We start from the raw sequence: 27,419 nt of genomic DNA on the forward strand, positions 1-27,419 counted from the left end.
AACAGTGGAAACTAATCCTTTATTTTCTAATAATATTACCAAGGGGCAACATCTATATTGAAAATAGAAGGGGACCTAGGACCGATCCTTGTGGCACTCCATATTTTACTGGTGATAAATGAGATGACTCCCCATTTAAATACAGGTAGGATCTAAACCATCTTAGAGCCTGCCCTTGAATACCTGTATAGTTTTGTAATCTATTTATGAGTATGTCATGATCGATGCTGTCGAACGCAGCACTAAGATCAAGTTAAACTAGAAATGAGATGCAGCCTTGATCTGGATGTTATCCATCTTCTTTAGCTCTGATCTTGCTGCAGCACCATACACTACATAATCCGTAATCTAAACTTGACCGTGTGGCAGTATGAAAAAACGAACAAGGACTATTAATGTGTTCTGGCTAAGCGGAGGAGGGAAATCGATTATCTGGAATTAGGGAAATGTGTATTTAAATTGGAGCTGCGGGAGCGCGCAGCAGCAATTAGCAGAGAGATACAGGTCACGTGACTCGAGTCCGAGGCTGTTGCTGCATTGTGGAGACCTCGCTGTGTTTGGGCAGTGTGGATCGCTGCAGGTTCCCGGGCGATTGATTTGAGTGTGCGTGCTGCACCTCTGAACACCAGCTGCAGAGCAAAGCAACAAGTGCGAGCAGGATCTCAAGGTGAATTGCTGTCATTCATCTCTTAAAGGCGCAATATGTAATTTTTCTGCTTTAAAAATAGCAGAAATCACTATATCTATGTTATATATATTTTTTAGTTGTGTACTTACATCATCCCGACAGTTTCCACGAACTTTCAAATCCGGAGAAAATTATAGTTTAATTAGAAGACACAGCACGTTTCTTCATTTCTGTTTTGTCGCCCGTCTATGGCGTCATATAAACTTTGACCCCTCTAGTTTATCTAACTTCCTGCGGAAGCGCCAAATACAAAGGTGAACAGAAACAAAGACGAGACGAAGAAGAAAAAGTAGTAGCCTTTATTGAGACTATTATATTTATATTTATATTGTTTATATTCGTATTTAAACCTCAATCAATAACTTAATTATGGATCATGATTATGCTTTGCCTGCACGTTCTGTGAACCGCAAACGTACGGGTTGCATTTCCAAGATAGAGAGAGCTTCGTGACAAGCTGAAACTACAGAGAGATGCCGAACTCGCTTGCATTCTGATAAACAGGTATGCATCCATTCAGCTAACTTTATCTATCCGTATATTTTGTGAAACGATGATGTCTTGTGTAAAACGCAGATGGACTAGCTCTCATGTAAATCTACATTTGTTCTATATCTAGCTGAATAAAGTAGCTTCAAATGCAGTTCACTATCTTGTTTGATATCATAGTATAACGTAAATATAATTATTAACGAAAGGCGACCGTGTTTTTTAACATATATTACTACTAGCTAGATGGAATATTGATTTGATAGGGGTCTCATAATTCATATAGACGGTTTCACGGTACTGCACGTTTACTAATAATAATTCCTTACATTTATATGTTTAAATATCAAAGCGAGGCACAGGTGTTTTTATATGTCTGTATTTCTGAAGGAAGACTTGCATGTTATATGCCTGATAGCAGCGTGTGAGCGTACCAGCTCTGCTTTGTTTACAGCTGTTACTGGGGAAACCTCTATTTCTCGCGCTTTATGTCTATGCTTTAAAACATCTCCTGTTGGCAAATAATGAATTTGCATTTTCATTAAGTCTGCCTGATCCACGCAGCAAACATTTTGTTTGTTATCAAAAATATCTACTCTAAAGGGACTTGGCTGTTGTTATTGATTCTGTTTGGAAGTCTACCGGAAGTTAAGTTAGGTCCACAAAAGCGCTCATGCGCAGTAACGTTTGTTTATGTTGTTGCCGTTGAAACCGTCTATATCTCTCCATTCGAAAAGATGTGATTGTCAAAATACTAAGTTAGAATGAGTGAAGAATGATAGGGAGCGACAGAGTGCGTGTTCCAATGAACAACAACTCCCATGAGCCTTACGCTCTTTCCCGACGCCATCAAAGTACGTCTTATGTTATTATTTTGATTGAGAGACCCCTGGTGGCCAAAAATTACATAGTGCACGTTTAAGTATAAGAAAACGCGTCCCCCCCCCCATTAGTGGCCAGCAATCCATTCATATCTCAAACACACACACTCTTTTGTCACCCACACCCATCACAAACATTAACGTAGGCTACACACTTTCACATAACACTTGACATTAGTAATCCCTGCTGTTTGGTATTTATATTATCCACAACTATAATCAAGAGTTTACTAATGTCTAAGGTGATCTAAATTCTATATTTAATGTTTCCTTTTTTTTGTCCCATTACTACTTTCTACACATTGGATCTCAAGGACGGTTGAATCTGCAGAGGTTTACATGCATCAGTGAAGCTGCTACCTTAGAGGCATCTTACATTTTTCTTTCAAGTTTTCTTGTCATTGTTGGACTACAAAAATCGGTGTAAAGACTTTATTGGAACTTATCTACAAAGCTTGTGTTTTTTTTTTTATTTATCTTTTTTTATTTTATTTTTTTCAGTTTTTGAACTAGTGGATTGTTAACATATGAATATTAACCAAAGTACTAAGTTTTGTTTGATTACATATTGATTGTTGAAAGTATCTCTGAAACTGAAGTTACATTTGAACTGGAAAGTTTTTCTGTTGCATTGTATATTTTTCCTTCAATACAACTTTGACACTACAGTATGAATCTGAATTTATTGTGTGTGGACATTTCATTCAAATTAAATCTGTATCCGGTGGCTTAAAGAGCTATTCTGGGTAAAAGTGTTATATTTGACAAGACCGATCTTGTCTGGCGCCCGAACTAATCCAATCAGATTATTGATTTAAGTTTTTTCTTATTTAACATTTATCTCCTTAATCTGATAGAAAAATGTCTTAGTGCCGCCACCGCTACATCTGTATTAAGGCTTGATATACATTTAGTAATATGCTTTTCTTTGCTCCCCACTCATATTTGGCTATTGAAGTCATGCAATTTATTACTCCTTACACTTTTACACTTGTTCTCAATTTTCTTAATATGTCTATTCCATAATAATTTTCCAGCAAATATTAACCCAAGGTATTTAAATTGTCACTCTTTCTAATAATTGACGATACAATTCCAAAGTCATTTGAAGGTGGTCCCCATTCCACTGACCACCTTTCAACTTAATTTATTGATTCTTGTATTCCTTTGACTACATCACCTAAGTTCCTACCCCTTTTACACACTGCACCATCATCTGCATATAGTGCCTTCCCCATACTTGGTTTAACTCTTTCATAAATATCATTATACTAAATAAAATTGGACTAATTACACTTCCTTGTGGAGTCCCATTCAGAATATCATGCAGTGTTGACATTTCCTCTCCTATTCTAACCTGAAATGTACGCTTAAACAAGAAATCCAATATAAAGATGTACACCCCCCCCCCCCTCATTCCAATTTTTATCTAGATTAATTAATATTCCCTCCCTTCATAAGGTGTTGTTTGCCTTTTCAATATCAAAGAAAATGGCGACAAAAATTATTTCATTGTTAAAGCTTTTTTATCCTCATTTTCAAATAATAGCAAAGCATGCATTGTAGATATTTTCCTCCTAAACCCACTTTGAGCTGATGATAAAATAAAAAAAATAATTTAGTCTTCTTACTATTATTCTTTCCATCACCTTACATAATCTAGATGTGAGAGCAATTGGCCTATAGCTACATGATTTTGTTGCATCTTTAACTGGTTTTGCTACTGGAATCACAATTTTCCAATCTTTGGGTAAAGTACCTTCATTCTATATCTGATTATATACATCCAATATTATCTTAATGGCTATGCCCGGTAAGTGTTTTTTTTTTTTTACGTTTTTTTTTTTTACATACTATAGCTGATTCTATCTCTTCCTGGTGTTGTATCCTTTGAATTGCTAATAGCAATTTTTTAGTTAAAAAATATTAAAATCATCATCCATGTTGTTATCAAATTGTTTTTTTCATGCAGACATTCTCATACATTTTAATAACTTATAACTCAAGTTTTCAATACACTGTACTGTACTGGCCACCTTTACATCTTCCTTAATTAGAGGAATTTGTTTACCACGCATTTTCCTTATCTTTCTCCATAACACATGCATTCCTCTCTCTCAAAGTCTCTCTCCCAATTGTGTTACAGAACCCCTGCCATGCTTTTCTCTTTGCACTTTACCCTTCTTGCAGCTGCCCCTTTTTCTGATAATCTTTTACTGTATCTTGAGTTATTAATCTTTTTAAGACCCGTTGTTCTGAAATATTCGGTTTCTGAGATTTTCGGTGACGCTGGGCGGAGCATACGTGAATATTCATGAGTTTCCTGTTTCGCGTTAAAACGACTCTGAAAATATTAGGACGTTTTCACCGGATCACAAAAAACTGTTCAGCAAGGTAGTTTAATTACGTTTCAGCTTCGAATGAAGATAAGCAAACATAGAATATATTTGTTCGTTTGTGCACTAAATGTTATTCATTGTTTGCTGTTTTAAATGTTTACTTGACGATTACGGCCACTGATTTGCCAGAGGTAGCCCATCGTTGGAATACGCTACAAGTAATCGGGCCAGCAGATGTTAAATATTTTCTCATATTTCTCTGTTTAGCTATTGTTTAGTATGTCATTTGATAAGTATGTCGTTTGAAGCTGTGTATCATATGGTGGCACAAACTTGCTCACTGTTTTGTAAAACTGTAAGGTGAGAAATAAAGAACGATATAAAGACTCTTATGAAGTAAACAACTATTTAACTTTTTTTTTCTCCTTAAAAAAATGCTGTTTGTTTGTAATTAATATATCTGTTACAAATCAGCAGAGTTTGATACTTGCACTTCTGCCTGTCATTTTTTTCCTAGTTGCAGAAGCTCTTCTAATGGGGGAGACTTACATTTTCTCAAGTTATATGAGGCCACTATATTACACATACATGAAGACATGGGTGAAGATTGTCAGAATTAACTTTTGGTTTTTATGCAAGGGATGGTGGATGATGACCAACAGAATGTGTCATTTAGTGTAGGCTAATACTTAAATCATATGCAAAATAATAATACAAAAATTGTATAGCCTACTATTTGATACAAATGTTGTATTATTTAACCAGTTTTAAAGTTTTACTACATTTTATTCCTGAAATCCACACTTTTGAAATCAAGATAACCAAAAGTAATCAAACCAAGCACAACCTAATAAAACAAGTTTCATGGATAAAGGGTTTTGTAAGAAAGATCATGTTGGTGGATATTCTACTAATATTTAAAACATGTTGGTTATTCTTGAATGGCTTATTCTGCAGTGGGTATAAACATGTTTCTTCTCCCAACATTTAGACTGATTTCATTGAGTTTGTTCATGGTGTTTAAATCTCTGTTTGCCATTTGTTGTTCATATAGGAATTTACTTTAATAATGTATTTAATAATTTACTTACAACAGAAATCTTATAACATGTGCTTGCTTGTGTGGATCAGTAGGCCTGTCCCTAAACGCATATACAAGTAAACTCTTGTGCTTTCAGGGGTTTTTTTTTTTTTTCAACATGTAGTTTATATTTATACAGGTGCGTATTAAATGTCATTTATGTAATGCCTTCACCATATCTGTTAATAAAACTTTTAACACAGAATCAGTTGAAGTCTTTATTCAGCAAAAGCAATCTACTTTATCTTTGAAATGAAAATATACAAATTACTGTATGTTTTGATATAGCCATTTGTTATTAAACTACAAAACATTTGAATTGTTATAAGTTTGTAGAAAATAAGCAAAACATTGTTAAAGTACTGCAATGTTGTGGATTTCAAAACTTGACCAGTAGAATTTGAGTCACAATGATTTTCAAGAGCACCACAATGCAGTATATGATTAAAGACAAAAATAAAGTGTATAAATACATTTTTACATTTATTTTAATTATATAGTGCATTTTATCTACAAAATTTCAAATTTTTGGGCAAATAAAAAAACAGAGATTAAGAATGTTTATATTCAAGTTCATGTGTGCATTAAAAACATTCAGCTTTTACTTTTGTTATTAAAAACATTTTTTGAATAATTGAGCAACCTTTTTGAAAATCGTTTATGTTTCAGTGACAACGTACTAGTATTTTCAGAGTTGCTTTAACGCGAAACAGGAAACTCATGAATATTCACGTATGCTCCGCCCAGCGTCACCGAAAATCTCAGAAATCAAATATTTCACAACACCGGAATGCCTTATTCCTTTTTTAATTGCCATTGTGCTCTCATAAACCGGGGGGTATTGCACAAAAGCAAGATAAGGGATTAAACTGGGATTTTCCAGTTATCCTGGATGAATTTAGCCTTGACTCGGTTGCATGAAGGGAGGCTAAATTAATCTACATTAAGTTACTATGGAGATTTACACTTTGCAGCTAGCCTGCTCCGGAGCAGGCTAACAACCAGGCTAAGATTAATCCTAGTGATTTATCGGCTAGTTACTCACGAAATCCTACTAGATGTGTTTTTAGTCACTTCATGGTCCTGCATTAAAATACTAGATATACTTTCATTCATCTAAGTATGTGTACTGTTATTTTAATTATTATTGAAAACTGCTGTTCATTTCACTGTCAGAGGTTTGATGAATTTATATATTATTTGAAATTTAAAGTGTTTGTCATACACCCAGTGAGGAAAGCAGATTTTCCTGAGCAATTATTACTTTGCTGTCCACAATGAATGCCAACACAGTGCAAAATAAATATACAATATGATAAATAGAATATAGACTATGTATATCTGTATATGCAAGTATAGAGTAGACATTTACTGTTGAATGAGAAAAATATCAATAGATTATATTTTATTGCAGTTGATGAGATAAGAAATGGCTCATTCATTTGCAAATGTGGTTTCAACAACAATACATTGCAAATTATTTCAGTTAATTTAGTTTTGATTTAGCCCATCCCTTAATAAAGGATAAAGTAGGCTACTTTTTCATGTGTACATGCATTTTATTTGGCATCAGTAACACACACTGTTGTTTTCTTCCAAAATTCTAGTTCCACTTCACTGGATCAATAACTATAAAGTGTACTTTACATTCATAAAAAAAAAAATTCCTCTTATTAATGGTATAGATAGGTTCGCTGCTAAAATAATTTAATTAACTACTTTTGTATATCTCTCCTCAATATTCCCTTCTAGCTTCATATTTTTTTAATTCACACAACACATAAAACTCCTCCCACCTTGCCTGTTTAAATCCCCACCTTGCACACTGGTTGACACTTTGCTTTTGTACTGCACTCTGAATCTCACAAACTACAGGCCAGTGATCACTACCCAAATTTTCTTCTTGTACGCTCCAAGTGCACTTACCTGCTAATGCAGCTGATGTTATTGTTAGATCTAAACATGACAAGCCGCCTTTAACTATATCCATTCTTGTTGATTTCCCATCATTCAAACATACTAGTGTACTTCTATAATTTCTTCTACAACCAACCCATTATTGTCTGTATTCTTACTACCCCATAGACCATTATGTGCATTAAAATCTCCACATCTAATAATTTTACCTTTTGAATCACAGCTTTGAGAATACTATTATTTATTTCTTTGCATGGGTTATAATTTTTTTTGAAATTCTAATTTCTTCATATCTCCCCATTACTTCTATACTAACACACTCTATATTATTATTTGTATTTATTCTCTTATACACTATACCTTCTTTAATAAATGTTGAACACCCTCCCCCTCTTCCAGTTCCTCTGTCTTTCCTCTCTACTACATATCCATTGATCTTAAAGTCTAAATAATTATTTAACCATGTCTCTTGGATGCACATGATGTCTGGTGCCTTTTCCATTTCGGAGATATGTTTTCTTTTTATTCTTGACCATTTGAACTCCTAGCATTCCAATGTAGTAGTAGGAAAGACATCTTACAGTTAAGGATTATTACTCTGAGTCATATCCATGGCAGTAGTTCCTTCTTCCGCTTTCAAAATCCCATGCACCTCCTCAGCTGAGACTCCTGTTAACTTGAGAAATTTATTAGCACATCCTACAATAAGCCTTAATTTTTCAGATTTCTTTTCCACTTGTGAGGTACCATTCACCACCGCACAAATGAATGCCACAAAGTCAATTTTGTTCACTGTGATATGCAGATCTGGCTCAATCCTCTCATGATTTAATTCTCTCTGAGAATAATATGATTCCAACCTATTTCCTTGCGCGTTATTTACCTTCGGTTCAGCTTTACCTTTGTCTTTTATCTTGCACATAGCTTCTGCATATGTTAAATTCTGCACAGTTTTTTCTTGTTTGTGCTTCACATGCTTCTGTGTATGCTGCGCTATGTCCACTGCCACAGTTACAGCATTTAATCACTACACCCTCCTCACACTTGCCATATTCATGACCCCCCCCCCCCCCCCCCCCCCCCACACACACACACATTTTGCACACCGCATTTTCCCTTTACAGACATTTGCAGTATGTCCCATCTGTTGACACTTAAAGCATCTCAAAGGTGGAGGTATGAACTCTCGCACCAAGAAGCTAACAAATCCTAGCTTCACTCTTGTGGGCAAATTACTCCCTTCAAACTGAGTCATCACACTCATACTCCCACATCTTTTTTTGTCTTTCCACATATGCAGTCTTCTAGTAGAGATAACTGTGCATCCACTTAGATTTCCTTTAATATCATCCAATTCAATTCAAGTTTATTTTAAAAACGCTGGACTTTTGGTAGTTCCTAGGATAGCAAAGTCCACTAAAGGAGGTAGAGCTTTCTCACATTTGGCTTCCAAACTCTGGAATAGCCTTCCTGATAATGTTCGGGGTTCAGACACACTCTCTCTGTTTAAATCTAGATTAAAAACACATCTCTTTCGCCAAGCATTCGAATAATGTATCTTTTTAATTGTGAGTGTAGTTGCATCTGTTCAAAGGTGCATTTTTATTCATTAGCTTGGGTTAAACTAATTTTACTTTGTTGGATCAGCAGCTATGCTAATGATGTCTGTATTTTGTTTCTATGTTTCGCCAAGCTCCAGTCTGGATCCAGAACACCTGAGAAGAGATGATGCTGACCCTCAGAGGACCCCAGATGATGCTAACCCTGAATCAACAAACAGAACTAACAATTATTGCTAAATGTGTGACTGAATCATATAATAACTTAATTAATAATATTGATAGTTCATCGTCTAGCTGACTACGTCTTGTATTATTATTATTATTTTTATTTTTTCTAAAATCCTGTCAAATGTGCACAAACTACTAGCTACTACTAAATATTGTAGAAACATAATTTTCTGTAAAGTTGCTTTGTAACGATTTGTTTTGTAAAAAGCGCTATACAAATAAACTTGAATTGAATCCACACTTACATTAAGAGGTACTCCTGAAATAACCCCTCTGATTCCATTACCTATTTCTGTGCATGATATCTTTCCTCCTGCCAACGTTTTTATTTTCAGAATTTTGTTTTCGCTTTTCTTAAATTTAATCATTATTCTTCCATTGTTTAGACAAGCTACAGCTTTCACTACTCCTATCTCTTTCTGAATTGCTCTCGATAATTTAACAGGATGAGTTTGTTCTGACTGAATAGCAAAAGTAATTAGGTCCTTGATTTCTCTTTCCCCCTCTTTATCATCTCCACTGCTCATTTGTTCTACTTTATTAATTGTTCGTTCACAATCAGAACCATCACCCATGCTGCTCTTTTTCTTCCTTTGATCTGATTGGCTCACAAACTTGTCAGGCTCTTATGCACATCACATGCCAATGCACATCAACTCACAACCCAAAATGATGTTTGCAACGTTTTTCACCTGTACTCCCCAACCAAACTCTAATAAAGGAAAAAAAAAAAAAACATATTAAACATTTCAAATAAAAAATAAATAAATAAATTAAATGAAGCATTTTATCATAATTGCACCCTCAGTAAATATATACAATGACAAATATAACATCAGGGTTACATAATTCTGTTAAATAACGTTAATTTTCATATTGACTGATACTGACTGACACAGATGTCAGTATGGAAATTAATGGAAAGAGATGGTCAGATACACAAATATAGAGGAAGTGAATATGAAATAGGCTTTTTAGACTAGTAAACAAATAATGTGATGCTAAATGAGTGACGAGAGCAGATATAATAATCATTACACAGTTTGAAGCTACAGAAACATCAGACTCAGGACAGAAACACACAACCTCTAAAGTAAGAATATCTCATAAGTTCATTCTTTGACTAGAATTAGACTTTGAGAGGTTAATATTATCTGAATTGTTGTGAATCCTGTTTTGACATTAAGATGATTTTATTTTTTTTATTCACAATGTTTTACTCTTAGATGAAAACTAGTGTATTAGTTTTTATGCATTTCTTCCTCAGAAATGGATCAAACTCTGTATTTCATTCTTCTTCTCATTGGTGAGTGTGTTTGTGGTTTTATTCATGATTTCTAGTTTCATTAGGTTTGATCCTGTTATGAAAAGCATTAAAGCAGCGTCTCTCTTTCACAGCTCTCTGCTCCGTATCTGAATGTGTTCAGCGTCAGTATCACTTTATAAATGAGGAGAAGACCTGGACTGAAGCTCAGAGATACTGCAGAGAGAAATACACAGATCTGGCCACCGCTGACAACATGAACGACACGAACGAGCTGAAGAAGAGTGTGAATGATGGAAGTGTTCAGAATATCTGGATTGGGCTGCAGAAGACGAGTCGTGATGAATGGCACTGGTCTTCAGGTGAACCTGCGCTCTATCTGAACTGGGCTCCTGGACAACCAGAAAAGAAAGATTGTGGTATGATGACAAACGGAAAATTTGAGGATTTGTCATGTAGTGATGGACGATATTTCATCTGCAACAAAAGTGAGTGCAGATATTTAAAATCACAACAACACTTCATTTATAGATGTACATTTAAAGATTTTATTGTAATTTATTGCAATTTTCATTAATTTCTAAATTACTAATCTACTGTCCAAGTAAATGTTTCAGGGACTAGTCAACATTTAGCTGCAGTGTAACAATGTCCTCTGTTTGATAATTCTCTAATCCGACTCTTTGTGTCTGAATCCAGTGTTCTAGAGAGACATATAAGAGCTTTATAATAATCAGGATGTTCCCAGAAGTTACTTCATGTTAAATATGTTACATCTTTAAAATAATCCTGAATATATTGTGAATATTCAATATATCACTAGCTTCAGAAGCAGCTCAAGTTGAATGACATGTTTCTGATGTTTCCATCGCTGCTTCTGTTCAGATACAAACCATAAAGCAGCATAAGAATAATGAACAAACTGAATGATCAATTTTCTCTATTTTTTTCTTAAAGCAAACACAGGACTTGTCTTAGTCAATCAGGCGATGACCTGGAGAGACGCTCAGAGTTACTGCAGACAGAATCACATTGATCTGGTCAGTGTGAGGAACCAGAACGAGAATCAACAGGTTGAGCAGATCATTAGTGACAGACAGTTATCAGGATCACGGATCTGGATCGGTCTGTTCAGAGACTCATGGCAGTGGTCAGATCAGAGTAACTCTTCATTCAGAGACTGGGACACTGGTGAACCTAATAATTGGCGAGGTAATGAAAACTGTGCAGCTGTCAATGTTCAGAGAAAATGGTTTGACGTCTCTTGCACCAATCGATATCCTTTTGTGTGTTATGAAGGTGAGTAGATCTTCACTAAACACACACACTCCATCATCACCTCCAGATCTCTTAAAGTTCACTCTACATGTCTGACATGACAAATTCATCCCCAGTGTTTGTTCTGCATGTTGTTTTTGATCAGTCTCTCTCTAGTTTCTGCTTGTGCTTGGTTTGGTTTCCAGATAAACTGATTGTGATCCGAGAGAATGTGACGTGGTCTGAAGCTCTGAGATACTGCAGACAGAAACATGTGGATCTGGTCTCGGTTCATTCAGAAGAGATGCAGCGTCGTGTGATGAACGTGGTTAAACGTGCGTCTACTGCGGAGGTGTGGTTGGGTTTAGGTCACTCCTGTATTTTGGGCATCTGGTTCTGGGTGAGTGGAGAGACTGTGTGCTATCAGAACTGGGCTCCAGGGAACGGCTCATCAGAGGAGGACTGTGAACACACAGTGAGATCTGGAGCAGTTCAGTCTGGAGGAGATCAGCGCTGGATCAGCCTTCCTGAGACTCACAAACTCAACTTCATCTGTAGCAGATATTCAGAGTGAAATGAAACACAGAACTTTATGTAAGATAAGAAGAGCTTGTGTGTTTACTCCCTATAAACTTTCATTCACCACTTTGTAAAGGAATAATTTGAATAATATTTGTGTCAACAGGCAGTCGCACCTGAGGGTTAAAAATACAGAAACACTGTGCTTACTCAGCGCATGTGTGTGTGTGTGTCATTTAGTAACTTCACTGAGTTTTGTGACGGTCAAAGAACATCATAGACTCTCAATTAGATATACATTTATAATAGTTTCTATTTTATCATGATACAAATAAAATAACTGAAGTGTGTGATATGAGGTTTATTAAATTCATTTGTGTTTTAAGGATCTGTTTATGATACTGCAGATACTTCTCTCTCTTATATTGAGTTTCATGTATCAATGTTTTAAGATTAGAAATGACTTGTTGAATATGAATCAGTGAGCACCAACATTGTGCGTCTTAGCTAAATTAACTAATGTTTATTCTTTGAGGAGTGAATGTTGGGTATAACATTTCTAGAAGTATTTTACACTAAATATTAAAGAATGTGTCAAAAACAGCAGCTCAAATAAACTCCTGTACAACCAGCAATCTCATCTCTTTCTTTGACCGTTTCCCAACACCAGAATTATAAAATCCAACTTGGTTTCAATCATAATTCATAAATATGTTTGATTGGAACGGTGACTCCATTGCAGGACAAAATAAATAAATAAAATTAGCACTGTTAAAAAATGAGAAATAAACTGATGACTATATGTTGCTAATTAGATCAAATTAATAATCTGTCACTCTGGAATTAGGACTTTTCGCTGACTTTTTGTCTTCTTCTGTTGAACCATGGATATACTCAAACTATTTTGCATCCTTTCCGCACTTTTCTCATATCTCTCAGTACCTTGCGTTACTTCATGCACAATCAATGTTTTAGTAATGACTGAGACATGGTTGCGTAACTCTATTCCCTACCCTGACCTACATTTATCTGGTTACAACCTGTTTCGGCAGGATAGGTCATCTAAGGGTGGGGGGGTGGCAATCTTCACCAAAGAATATCTTCAATGTAGTATAGCCCTGGCAAAGTTTATACCTAAACAGTATGATCTTCTTGTTCTTAACATTAAATTATCAAACAGCTTTTCATTGCACCTTTTACCAGGTCCGAGTTGATCATACTTGGCGATCTAAACTGGGAGATGCTTAAGCCCCCTGAGAATGTTGTACAACAATTTGACTGCCTAAATCTTCATCAAATCATAAACCTACCAACTAGATACTGATAGATGTTGTTTTTACAAACGCCCCACTCATGTACCTTTCAGGTGTTTTTTGCAGTGACCTCATGACCACTGTTTCATTGCCTGTTTTAGGAAACAAACTTCTGTCAAACAGCCTCTCGTAATCACTACTAAACACATTCTGAAACATTTTGATGCTCAAACCTTCTTACGTGATCTGACCAATGTAAACTGGTATAGAGTCAGCCTCATTCCCACCGTGAATGACGCATGGTTGTTGTTTAGAGATCTTCTTACTGCTGTGATCAACAAACATGCCCCAAACAAAAATATATGCATAAAAAACCACAACAGCCCATGGATTAATCGTGATTTAGCTGTTCTGCTTCAGCAAAAAAATACAGCCTGGCGCAAAGCACGTAAGACACATTCTGTCGAAGACAACCTTTTATTTCGCCAAATTAGGAATAAGGCCACACAAGCAGTGAGGGAGGCTAAAGCTGGATTCTTTAAAAAACAGTTCACACTTTGTGGTGCGAATCCAAAAGCATTTTGGAATATGGTAAAACAGCTTGAAAACAAACCCCGGACCATACCATTGTCCCTAAAAGTGGATGACATTGTTGTCACTAATAAAAATTCCATGGCTGAAGCATTTAATCACCACTTCATAAATTCTGGCTTTGTTTCCAATGCACTAAACCGTAATGCTACAGCCCCAGCAGCTTCTAATACCTGTAGCCTTTAAGCCCCTTCTCACAGTTTTTCTATTCGGCCTGTTTTAATGGGAGAAGTCCTGAAGGAATTGACCGCTCTGGACCCCAATAAAGTAGCTGGGTCAGATGATCTTGCCGCCTTTTTAATTAAAATAGCTGCCCCTGTCATTGCGGCTCCTCTCACAGCCCTCATTAATCTCTCCCTCCATACAGCCGAGATTCCACCTGCTTGGAAAGAAGAGGTTGTGCTTCCCCTGTATAAGGGTGGTGATCAGGCTGACCTAAACAATTACAGGCCAATCACCGTCTTGCCTTGTGTGTCTAAAATTCTGGAAAAACTTGTCAACAAACAACTAATCAATCATCTTAATGTGAACTGTATCATCTCCGGGGCACAGTCTGGCTTCCGATCAGGGTATGGTTGTGTTACAGCTACCACTAAAGTGCTCGATGATATTACAACTGTGTTAGATAACAAACAACACTGTGCTGCTATTTTCATTGACCTTGCAAAAGCTTTTGACTCCATGGACCACAATACACTCATCCACAGACTCAGCAGCATTGGTGTCACTGATCACTCTCTGGTTTGGTACTCAAATTATCTGTCTCACCGGGTTCAACGTGTACGATTTGAAAACTGCTTCTCCCATTCTCTCCCAGTTACCAGGGGTGTCCCCCAAGGCTCCATCCTTGGCCCTAAACTATTCTTAATTTATATTAATAACATTCCCGAGGCAGTTGGTAATTCACTCATTCACTTATATGCTGATGATACAATCCTTTATGCCAAAGGTTCCTCCCCTGAGGCTGTTCAAGCTACCCTGCAAGATAGCTTTTACCAACTACAGCAGTCTTTTACACATCTCAAACTCACTCTCAATACCTCCAAATCAAAAATAATGTGGTTTTACCATAAGGGTACTACGCCTCCTCCTGTACTTAACATCACTACCTGCAAGGGGACTATTCTAGAACAAGTCACTGTATATAACTACTTGGGCATCTGGTTGGAAACTTCACTTTCTTTCACCATTCACATATCAAAGCTTCAATCAAAGGTCAAAGCCAAGCTTGGTTTCCTTTACAGAAACCGCTCTTCATTCACCACCTCCGCCAGACTTACTCTCATTCAAATGACCATTCTACCCATGTTACACTATGGAGACACTAAATACAGGGTTGCTTGCAAGTCCTCTCTTTCAAAACATGATGCTCTTTATCATTCTGCTATCAGTTTTGCCACAAATGCACCCTTCAATACACACCACTGTGCTTTATATTCATCTGTTAACTGGCCCTCCCTTCACAATCGCCGTAAAATTCACTGGTTCACCTTCATTTACAAGACACTTCTCGGCCACTCACCTCCCTTCTTAGGTCACCTGCTACAGCCAAAGCCCATCACATATAACACTCGGTCCTCACTTCATATTCAACTAAACATTCCCAAAAACTAATTCTGCGTTTGGTCTTACATCTTTTCAATCTGCTGCCGCTCACGATTGGAATGCTCTGCAAAACATTGTCAAACTAGATAAACTAATTCCAGTTTCATCCTTCAAAACTAGTATATCATACTTGTTCACGGACAAATGCAGTTGCTTCAGTACATAATTATCTAAGTATTTTATTATTATTATTATTATTATTATTTTTTTTTTTTTTTTTTTTTTATACAGTAAATAGATTGATGATGTTTGATGTTTTAATATGTATTTATGTAAATGCTAACCTGTGTTTCTAATGTTCTGTATTTATTTTAGCCCTACTTCCCTTTACCTAAGTGGTCATTCCACTTGTCAGGCCACCATTGTAAATAAGAACCTGTTCTTAATGACTTGCCTGTAAAAATAACCAAAATTATTTTACCTGGAAGAAATACAATTCTGACATTTTTGTGTGTAAAGTCTGTCAGAAATATCTGTGTACCTGATGGCAGCTGTCACACACAATACAAACAGGAAATCATCAAAGACCATAATCTCATTTAACAACGGCAACTTTCACCTTCGTGGACTTTAAAGGAGAAGCAGTTACAGTGTAACTTTCCTGTTTTTGCAATAAAACCGATATATTAGACTGAATGAAATGTAAATAAATACAATAACACTCACTGTTTATCCCAATGTTTCAAATCAGAGATGCAAATATTGTCCAGCCTGAATGTCTAAATTTGGTCTGGACATAAACAAATGAATGAGGATGTATTTATATGCAAACATAAGCATCTTTTATCTGAGATCTAAGTCATGCCTGCAAAATTAGCAGAAATAACGATATTCCAAACACTGTGGGCACAAGCTACTCTCCTCAAGACTTCAATGACACCAAAGTGCACCTTTACAAACACAAAGGAAAAAGACTAATCACCAAAGTATCTCAGGAAAAATCCTCACTGTGCACTTAGAGCAGGGTTTACTCCACGAGAGTCAATGTGACTTCAGGAGACAACGAGGAACAGTAAACATGATATCTGCTGCCCAACAACCTCAAGAGAAGTGACAGGAAACACTGACCTTAACACTGAAATCATAGACTCAACCATGGCATTCAATACCGTAAGTTGTGAGGGGCTTTTGAAGATCATGAGTAAGTTTGGTTACCCTGAAAGATTAATTTGCATAGCATGCCAATTCCACAACAGCATTGTGTGCTTGATGATAGAGATCTAGCTTTAACAGTTATAAATGGAGAGAAGCAAAGCTGTGTGTTTGCCCCCACACTGTTCAGCATGAAGTAGATAATATCAAGGTCCATGTGGCCAGACTATGTGTTTATCCTAACATTACGCCATGTTTGCTGATGACTCCGCCCTGAATAAGTGAAGTTCTTATGACATGCAGGACACCCCGGGACTCTTCTCCACTGCATGCAACAACTTTGGCTCGACTATTAGCATACTGAAAACTGTGGTGATGTACCAGCCTACACTACTGGAACTACACTACACTACCAGCCTACGATCTGGAATTTCATATGCTTCTGTGTCGACCATTCTGGCTACTAAGGGAATTTACAGCGGTCATATTCACAGCTGTTTACATTCCTCCTCAAGCCAACACAGACCAGGCACTCAATGAACTGTATCGGGATATAAGTGAGCAGGAAACCGCCAGAGATGTATAGTAACGAAGTAGAACTACTTCGCTACTGTACTTAAGTACTAAAAGGCGGTATCTGTACTTTACTGGAGTATTATTTTTTTCTCCTACTTCCACTTTTACTTCGGTACATATTTTCGCTGAGTTTAATACTTTTACTCCGATATTTTTTTCATGTGCTCCATCGTTACTCGTTACAATTATAAAAATGTTACGAATCATTCCATTACAAACCACTGCCAGAACTGTAGATGGCAGGTTAGATGAAGCTGGCACATCACTGAGCGAATCAAGCGATTAAGAAGACTGCGCGTGTTGACTGAACTGCTGTGAAGAGAGAAATGAACACCGAGCCGAGCCAGATAATGACTCGTTCACGAGTCAAGAACCGGTTGCATCGGTTCTCGGATGACCAGTAACGTTAGTTCTTTCTGGCAGTTCGATTCAATAAACCAGTTGAAGAAAACCGTTCACCGATTCTTTTGCGCTCGACGCAATGGCGTCATTGCCGTTGACTGCACCTGGGCTAATAACATTAACACAGAATTAGTTCAGAATCAATCACCAAAAGAATCAGTTCGTTTCAGACGCTCTGTGTGTCGGTTTGCTTCACGCTAAATCACACATGCGCCGTATCATCAGCTCCTCGGTTCACGAATCGGACGCGTCTGACAGAAACGGTTCTTGACTCGTGAACGAATCATTATCTGGCTCGGCTCGGTGTTCATCTTCAGTTCTCTCTTCACAGCAGTTCAGTCAGAGTACTGTTTGAGTCAATGATTTACTCCGGGTTATTGGTTTGTTTTAACTCAGGGGGAGTGTCAGACACATTAAACAAGTTCATCTGTGGATTAATCCGTATTGGAGACGCGAACCGTTTAAAACGATTCAGTTCGATTTGGTGAACTGTTTCAAAAAAAGATCCGGTTACATCGAATGATTCGTACGCGAACCGGATATCACAAACTGCTTTGTCTTAAAACCAAGGGGCAAGGAACTCGACCGGAAGTTGAAGTCGGGTGGGGGCTGCCATCTTTTAGCAGAACTTCACTTGCGTTAGCATTCCCATTGACTCCCATTCATTTTGGCGTCACTTTGACAGCGAATAACTTTACATCTGAGGCGTTAAAAGACTCTGTTTGTCCATTATTTATTTCTAAAGATACACGACAATGTATAAAGGGCTCCATTACCTTCTATGTTACCATATGGCCCCGTATAAACAGATTTTGTAAAAAATAGGCTAACGATTGCGTCATAACCACTCGGCTCTCTGTCGCATTACCGTACAGACAGGAGGAGAAGCTCGCAGGCAATTAACTTAATATGGTGTACTGTCGTTACATTTTAAAATACTATACAAAATAATTAATCAGAATACTTACTCCTACTCACTCACGACAAAGAACTCCCCGCTCAAGCTCGCCGTCTCTGCAAGATTAACGATGGCAGTTTTCACGCACAGCTACTAGAAGATTTACATCTGCCAGACAGGTTGCTGACGTCGTCAAGCTTCGTTTGAGTCTGCGCGTCAGAAACGGAAGTGCTAAAAAACGCTAAAACTGGGCTTCATTCGTCTCAATTGAGTTCCAATGGGGTCGCTGTGTCCATTTATTTTACTGTCTATGCTTAAAACAGACATGTAAGAGAAGACAATGCTGAATAAAGTCATAGTTTTTGCTATTTTTGGACCAAAATGTATTTTCGATGCTTCAAAAAATTCTAAATGACCCTCTGATGTCTTACGGGTTTGAAACAACATGAGGGTAAGTTATTAATGACATAATTTTGCAAATTGGGCTAACTAACCCTAGTAACCGTTTTTTGTTTACAAGAAGTTACAGTCAAAGGAATTATGATTGTCCTTTAGGTTAATCATTTGAAATAGTAAAAACAATATGTTCAAACTTTTGACTACTTTCTTTAATAGCTACATATCACAATACTTCTACTTTTACTTTCAGTACTTGAGTAGTAAATTTTAAAATAGACTACTTGCAATACTTAAGTACAAAAAATGTTGAATACTTTAGTACTTCTACTTAAGTGTGGTGCTTAAAGAGCACTTCTACTTCTACTCAAGTCACTTTTTTGATAGAGCACTTGTACTTTTACTCAAGTATGGGTCTCTAGTACTTTATACATCTCTGGAAACCGCGTACCCAGATGTGGCATTTGTCACGGGGGACTTTAACAAAGCCAAATTCAGAACAAAAACTCCAAAATATTTCCAACACATCAAGTCAAGTCAAGTCACCTTTATTTATATAGCGCTTTAAATAAAATACATTGCGTCAAAGCAACTGAACAACATTCATTAGGAAAACAGTGTGTCAATAATGCAAATTGACAGCTAAAGGCAGTTCATCATTGAATTCAGTGATGTCATCTCTGTTCAGTTTAAATAGTGTCTGTGCATTTATTTGCTATCAAGTCAATGATATCGCTGTAGATGAAGTGACCCCAACTAAGCAAGCCAGAGGCGACAGCAGCAAGGAACCAAAACTCCATCGGTGACAGAATGGAGAAAAAATCCTTGGGAGAAACCAGGCTCAATTGGGGGCCAGTTCTCCTCTGACCAGACGAAACCAGTAGTTCAATTCCAGGCTGCAGCAAAGTCAGATTGTGCAGAAGAATCATCTGTTTCCTGTGGTCTTGTCCTGGTGGCCCTCTGAGACAAGGTCTTTACAGGGGATCTTTATCTGGGGCTCTAGTTGTCCTGGTCGCCGCTGTCTTTCAGGGATGTAGAGGTCCTTTCTAGGTGCTGATCCACCATCTGGTCTGGATACGTACTGGATCCAGGTGACTGCAGTGACCCTCTGATCTGGATACAGACTGGATCTGGTGGCTACGGTGACCCTCGGAATAAGAGAGAAACAGACTAATATTAGCGTAGATGCCATTAAGAAGCATGTGGCAGGGCATCAACAACATCACAGACTGTAAAGGGAATAAACCAGCTTCTGTGAACATCGACACCGCTCTACCGGATGAGCTTAATAACTTTTATGCTCGTTTCGAGGCTCACAGCACTGCCCACACAGAGAGCACTCCCATGGCTGCTGCAGAAGATGTGAGTGCACTCTCTGTCTCTGTCGCGGATGTAACCCGATCCTTCCAATGTTTAAATATCTGTAAGGCTGCGGGTCCCGATGGCATCCTAAGCCTTGTGCTCAGAGCATGCACAGTCCAACTAGCCGGTGTTTTCACAGATATTTTCAATCTCTCCCTCTGTCTGTCTGTGGTTCCCTCGTGCTTCAGAAAACATTCTCACTCCCAGCTCGTCACATATTGACGCTTAGTCAGGACCCCTTGGCATCACTTTCTGACACACAGGGTACACCTTTAGGTCATTTTTTGATGTGCAGGTTCTCCATTAGTTTAGATAAAAATCCTTGGCATCAACATGCCGATGTGAAAGGCACTGGGAATTTTATTATCATGACTTTGGTAATATATATTGGGTAATAATGTTGCCATCATTGCATATATGTTGAGCTGTAATTTTTCATGTACAGTAAATAGTCTCAGCATTTTTATTTACGTCAGTTTTTGCAAATACCTGTGACTGTGCTTTTATTTTCCTGTCGTATTTTATATTGTTCAGAAGTTATAGGTTTAGGGTAAAACTGGGGTTGTATTCCAGTCAAAGCATACATTTATATAAAATTATTATTATTAATTTCAAATGCATGCAAACCATTAAACTAAGACAAACAACTGGAAAGAATTGAGGACCCTGCATGTCAAAAAGTGATGCTAAAAGGATACCCCTGAGCATTGAAAATGATGCTAAAGGGGTATGTTGAGCGTCAAACAGTGATGCTAAAGGATCCTGACCAAGTGTCAGTGAGTTAGAACTGATAATGTGTTGTGTAAGCAGGTTCTACAGTAAACATTTGTTTATATACAGTAATAGTGTTTTGTAAACTACAGAAGTTTGTTACAGTGTTGTTTTAGGATGATTTTGGTGTTGATTTTTTTTTTATAGTTGTTTAAGTCTGTCAGAAATGTCTCTGCTGTGGCAGCTGTCACACTGTTGCTATGCAACAGGAGGATGGCGGGAACGGCTGCTGATGCAAAAAGGAAGTTTAACAACATTTAACAACATTAAGTTCAATCTTTGTGAACTTTGAGGCACTGGACCTTTGTATTGAGACACATTTACAGTCTCATTTTTCTGCAATAAAACAAAACTAATGAATAAGACTGAATGACATGTAATCAAATGTGACTAAAATAATACACTCATTGTTTATGCTTCTGTTTCACGTCAGAGATGCAAATACCTCTCCAAATCCTCTTCATCTTGTCTTTTTTATTATTATTTCTAAAACCCTTCTCACAATAATCACAAGTATTCTATCATCTCACACAATGGTGCCTCAAACTGAGGTTTTAAGTGTTAAAATGTTAATTAAATAATGTTTATAAGTATGTAATTCTGTTAAATAATGTTCATTTTAATATTGACTGATACTGACTGACGTAAGTCAGATGTAAGTATGGAAATTAATGGAAAGAGATATACACAAATATAGAGGAAGTGAATATGAAATAAGGTTTTTAGACTAGTAAACAAATAATGTGATGCTAAATGAGTGATGAGAGCAGATATAATAATCATTACACAGTTTGAAGCTGAGGACAGAAACATCAGACTCAGGACAGAAACACAACCTCTAAAGTAAGAATATCTTATAAGTTCATTCTTTGACTAGAATTAGACTTTGAGAGGTTAATATTATTTGATATGGTATTATCTGATTTGAATCCTGTCATGCCGCTAAGATCTTTTTTTTAATGTATGTATTGCTCATTCATAATGTTTTACTCTAAGATGAAAATGAGTGTATTTGAGTTTTTAATGCATTTCTTCCTCAGAAATGGACCAGACTCTGTATTTCATTCTTCTTCTCATTGGTGAGTGTGTTTGTGGTTTTATTCATGATTTCTAGTTTCATTAGGTTTGATCCTGTTATGAAAAGCATTAAAGCAGCGTCTCTCTTTCACAGCTCTCTGCTCCGTATCTGAATGTGTTCAGCGTCAGTATCACTTTATAAATGAGAACAAGACCTGGACTGAAGCTCAGAGATACTGCAGAGAGAAATACACAGATCTGGCCACCGCTGACAACATGAACGACACGAACGAGCTGAAGAAGAGTGTGAATGATGGAAGTGTTCAGAATATCTGGATTGGGCTGCAGAAGACGAGTCGTGATGAATGGCACTGGTCTTCAGGTGAACCTGCGCTCTATCTGGATTGGGCTACTGGAAAACCAAATCTTGGTGATGAAAAAGAATGTGTTATGATGTCAGGTGGACATTGGTATGCTGTGGAATGTAATATGTCCCTAAGTTGCATTTGCAATTCCTCCAATAACAGTAAGTGCATCTCCCTACAATGAAAAAAACATTAATGTATAAAAAGAAGCACAGAGTTTTTGACCCTGCTCCTGGAGGTCCACTGCCCTGTGAAGTTTCTATCCAACCTGCTTCAGCTTGTGATTATCAGCTGATCCTGAAGAGCTTGATTTGCTGGTTCTGGTGTGTTTGATTAGGGTTGGAGTGAAACTCTGCAGGACTGTGACTCTCCAGAACAGATGTTGGCCACTGCTGTACACCGTTCTGACACAATACTAATCACTTCTACATTTTAATGTGGTCATACATATAAACGAGCTGAAGTCAGTTTCTGTAGAGACAAACTAATGTTGGCCTGGAGAGAGAGAGAGAGAGAGAGAGAGAGAGAGGAGAGAGAGAATTTTAATTCTGAGTATGGGTCACCATACTTCACTGAATGTCACGTCACGTCATATTGATTTTTTTGTCACTTTGGAGAAATGTGAAAATCTGCGATTAGAGCATAACTTTATTTCTATTTTTTTCAGCAATATTTATAAATGATGAATAGAAAAATTTCAAAACAATTGTTTTGGCAAGTGTTTATTAATCATAATTCATAATTTATTTATACATTTATTTATAATTAATAATTAATTAATAATTAAATTGGGATCTCTGGTGTAGGAAATCAACATAACCCTTTCAAGTATTATTAAAACTGTGTTAAATAATTTATAACACACACACATACAGTATATATATATATATTTGGTTTTGTATTTTGAAAAATATAAAATAATAATATAATTGTACTGGTTTAATCAAACATGAGCGTCATTAATAACTAATAGAATTCTGCCTCTTCTTGATGTTTACGAACAAAACTCTGGTTCAGTTCTTGTCTCATCGATGCAATTTTATTGTGTTCACTTTTACCCATATTACAATATTTTGTTTTGGAGATTTTTATTGTCAGAAATTAGTATTTTTAAAGTAGATGTTTCAAAACAAATACAAATTTGTGATCAGTAGCTTCAGAGTCTGTGACAAACCTCCTGAACACTGTGAGCTGTGAGATACATTCAGCTTTCAGTATCTCAACACAAAATCAGTCTTTAAATGATGTGTTTCTGATGATAACCATGAAGCATCTTAAGAATAATGAACAAACTGATTCATTAATATTTTCTCATCTGTTTTTCTTAAAGCAAACACAGAACTTGTCTTAGTCAATCAGGCGATGAAATGGAGAGATGCTCAGAGTTACTGCAGACAGAAACACATTGATCTGGTCAGTGTGAGGAACCAGAACGAGAATCAACAGGTTGAGCAGATCATTAGTGACAGACAGTTATCAGGATCACTGATCTGGATCGGTCTGTTCAGAGACTCATGGCAGTGGTCAGATCAGAGAAACTCTTCATTCAGAGACTGGGACACTGGTGAACCTAATAATTGGGGAGGAAATGAAAACTGTACAGCTCTTAATGCTCAGAGAAAATGGTTTGACGTCTCTTGCACCAATCAATATCCTTTTGTGTGTTATGAAGGTGAGTAGATCTTCACTAAACACACACACTCCATCATCACCTCCAGATCTCTTAAAGTTCACTCTACATGTCTGACATGACAAATTCATCCCCAGTGTTTGTTCTGATGTTGTTTTAGATCAGTCTCTCTCTAGTTTCTGCTTGTGTTTGGTTTGGTTTCCAGATAAACTGATTGTGATCCGAGAGAATGTGACGTGGTCTGAAGCTCTGAGATACTGCAGACAGAATCATGTGGATCTGGTCTCGGTTCATTCAGAAGAGATGCAGCGTCATGTGATGAACGTGGCTAAACGTGCGTCTACTGCGGAGGTGTGGTTGGGTTTACGTCACTCCTGCACTGTGGGCATCTGGTTCTGGGTGAGTGGAGAGACTGTGTGCTATCAGAACTGGGCTCCGGGGAACGGAACCAAACCAGAAGACTGCAAACTTGAGAAGAGAAAAGGAGCAGTTCAGTCTGGAGGAGATCAGCGCTGGATCAGCCTTCCTGAGACTCACAAACTCAACTTCATCTGCACAACTTATGAAGAGTAAAGAACATGTGAATGCCTGAATGTTTATTTCCATTATCTTCCTCTTTCAAGGTGTGCAGGTTAAATACATGTGTACTATTTTTCTACAGATAATGTTATATACATAGTTCATGCAATCTTTCAGTAATATATTACTGAGCTGTGAAGTGTAGATGGTCTGTATTTCTCCAGGTGGATGAATCAGTGTAGGTGGTGTTTGGTTAAGGGCTTACAGTTAGAACTGCTGTTTTTAATGTGTTTGCTTTTACAAACTCTTTCAAAATGTACTTTTGTGCTTTATTCAGTAACGGCAGAATTTTAAGACATTCATCTGTCAGTTTAATTTTATTAGAGGTACATATCATATTTATATCATTAGATACATTGTTGTAATGTTTTCTTTTAGTTTTATAATGAGCAAATGTGCTCTAATCAAAGTAAAAATAAATGAATCAATGTGACGGAAGTGTATAATATGTTTTCTATGTGTTTTGAGTGTTATATTTTTTTTTTTTTTTTGGGGTACGATGGTGTGGCTACCTCTATCTTATGTTTAAATATTTTATGTATTATAAATGTACAGTAACTTTAGTTAATACTTTTTTGACTGAGATTGTGTGAGCTCTGTTTCTCAGCAGAATGAATTCAGGGTTATTGTTAGAAAGGAAGAGGTGAAGGTAAGGTATACAATATCTTGTGTTTGGCTCCATGAACTTAGAATCAAAGATTGAGCAGATGATGATCACTATCATGATACAAACAAAGTCTAGTTGGATTGGTTTGGTTTAGTCAACTCAAAACTCCCATCATGGTTATGGTCCTGGTGCCTGAAAACTTTTTTAAATTTTACTGTCACCCCGTCCCGAATACAGGACACCTAGGTTTACTTCACTGTATTACAATTAAATCTAATCTAATCTTGTCAAACTATATACATGGTTGGAAAGGTCTAAGACTCCAAAATATATATTTTAGCAATGTTTTTTTTTTTTGTAAAATATTATGTAGGTAAAGTAATAGATTAATTTATGACAAGAGTGCACCCTCAAAAATCTACGTTATAACAGGAGTTTTGACCTTGGTTTAAAAAAAAAAAAGACTTTCTTGTTGCCTTTTTCTCTATCACATTTTAGAAATCATCTGAAATTATATATCGACTGAAAACTTAAAATCTCAAAATTCATCCTTTAAAACCCATTTTAAAATCAGACATTGCATTACCATGTAAACGGTACATCAATATCATGTTACGAAATGTTTTCATTCATGAATTATACAAATTTAAGTTTGGATCGTGCAATATAAAGTCTATAAATGTTCAAAAAGGTGAGTGACAGTTAAGGGGTTAATCTTACTTTTAGGGATGAATCAAAAACACAAAAAGGTTCTGTTGGTGTCTGAACCCCTGAATATATAAAAAAAAAAAAAGTATATACATGTATGACTTAATAGTTCATGTTTAAGTTCATATATCTGTTTCAGGGTTTGAACGAAGAAAAACTTTGTTGTTCGTTGACATCATGAGCGGGCAGCAACGGAAAACACAAATGAGAGATAAGATAAAGTTAACATTTAACCACAGACCAGGATGTCAATATCTTGTTGTTGAATGATCCTTGAATACTGGCAGCTTTCATATAACTCTAACAGTATTTTCTGTCCTCTTGATAAAACATTCAGACATTCATGCATTGTAAGGAGGGTGTGAAAGACTTACCTAGTTGTCTAGTCTTATTCACTTCAACACAAATACAGTGCACTGAAAACAAACACCAGATGATTTCTATGTATGGCACCATTTTGGTCACTTTTGTAATCAAGCCTATGGAAGGATATTCCAGACATTTTTTTAAATGAATTGTAGATTGTACTTTTCAACTGTTTTTCATATGTGGACACAAAATTGTGACATAATCCAAATGCAAATTTAAAATGAAAAAGCAAAGTCCATTTGCAACTTTATTTCCCATATCTTATGTGTTATATTTAAATAACAATATTAATTACCAATAGGGCTGCACAATATTGGAAAAAAACTGACATTGCAATATACAGTATGTGATATATTTTGTGATCTGTATAAATATGGGAAAATTACTCTTGAATCCATTGCTGCCAGAACAATTAACAGAGACACACTACTGCAACACTTTATACACTGTAATCAGTGAGTAAAATTGAGAAATGTAAATAACATCAAGTAAAAAAACACATCAAGAAGAACAAAATAGTTAAATAAAGCAACTGAAGTCATCAACCTGGTACAACAAATAAATATTTAATTCTAAGAACAACTGCCTTGAATGTGCAGCACAAAACAACTTGCAAAAAAGTAGATCTGTTTTTGAAAATTAACTCCTCGTGAGGAGGGCACCCAGTGGGATGGGTCCTCACACATTTTATGTTTCTAAATGAAACATGGCTTGAAGACAGCTGCAATGCAACAGTCCTTAATGAAGCAGCCCCTCCTAACTTCACATGAATGTCTGCAGGACTGTTAGGAGAGGTGGAGGTGTATTATTTAAAGATATCTTAGCTGCACTATTTAAAGATATCTATCAATGCAAGCAAGTGTCATTTGGTCAGTATTTGTCTTTTGAATATCTAGGGGTTGTGCATGATAACGGTTCTAAACACTTTTGACCTGATTCAGCGTGTGCTTGGACCCACACACAAAGGTGGACA

General features: G+C 36.7%; 2 protein-coding genes across 2 annotated transcripts; both read left to right on the forward strand.

Moving 5' to 3' along the window:
* The first annotated feature begins 10,245 nt into the window (after positions 1 to 10,245).
* Positions 10,246 to 25,011, forward strand: LOC113079178 (macrophage mannose receptor 1-like). The gene is made up of 5 exons (XM_026251384.1): positions 10,246 to 10,278; positions 22,212 to 22,250; positions 22,343 to 22,714; positions 23,893 to 24,225; positions 24,389 to 25,011. The coding sequence occupies exons 2-5, from the start codon at positions 22,214 to 22,216 to the stop codon at positions 24,754 to 24,756; spliced, it is 1,110 nt and encodes a 369-aa protein (XP_026107169.1). The 5' UTR covers positions 10,246 to 10,278; positions 22,212 to 22,213; the 3' UTR covers positions 24,757 to 25,011.
* On the forward strand, positions 10,455 to 12,280 carry LOC113079176 (macrophage mannose receptor 1-like). Its single transcript, XM_026251382.1, has 4 exons — positions 10,455 to 10,491; positions 10,584 to 10,937; positions 11,407 to 11,748; positions 11,913 to 12,280. The coding sequence occupies exons 1-4, from the start codon at positions 10,455 to 10,457 to the stop codon at positions 12,278 to 12,280; spliced, it is 1,101 nt and encodes a 366-aa protein (XP_026107167.1).
* Positions 25,012 to 27,419: the final 2,408 nt, after the last annotated feature.

Source organism: Carassius auratus, unplaced genomic scaffold (genome assembly GCF_003368295.1).
Source record: "Carassius auratus strain Wakin unplaced genomic scaffold, ASM336829v1 scaf_tig00027279, whole genome shotgun sequence".
NCBI classification, from domain to species: domain Eukaryota; kingdom Metazoa; phylum Chordata; class Actinopteri; order Cypriniformes; family Cyprinidae; genus Carassius; species Carassius auratus.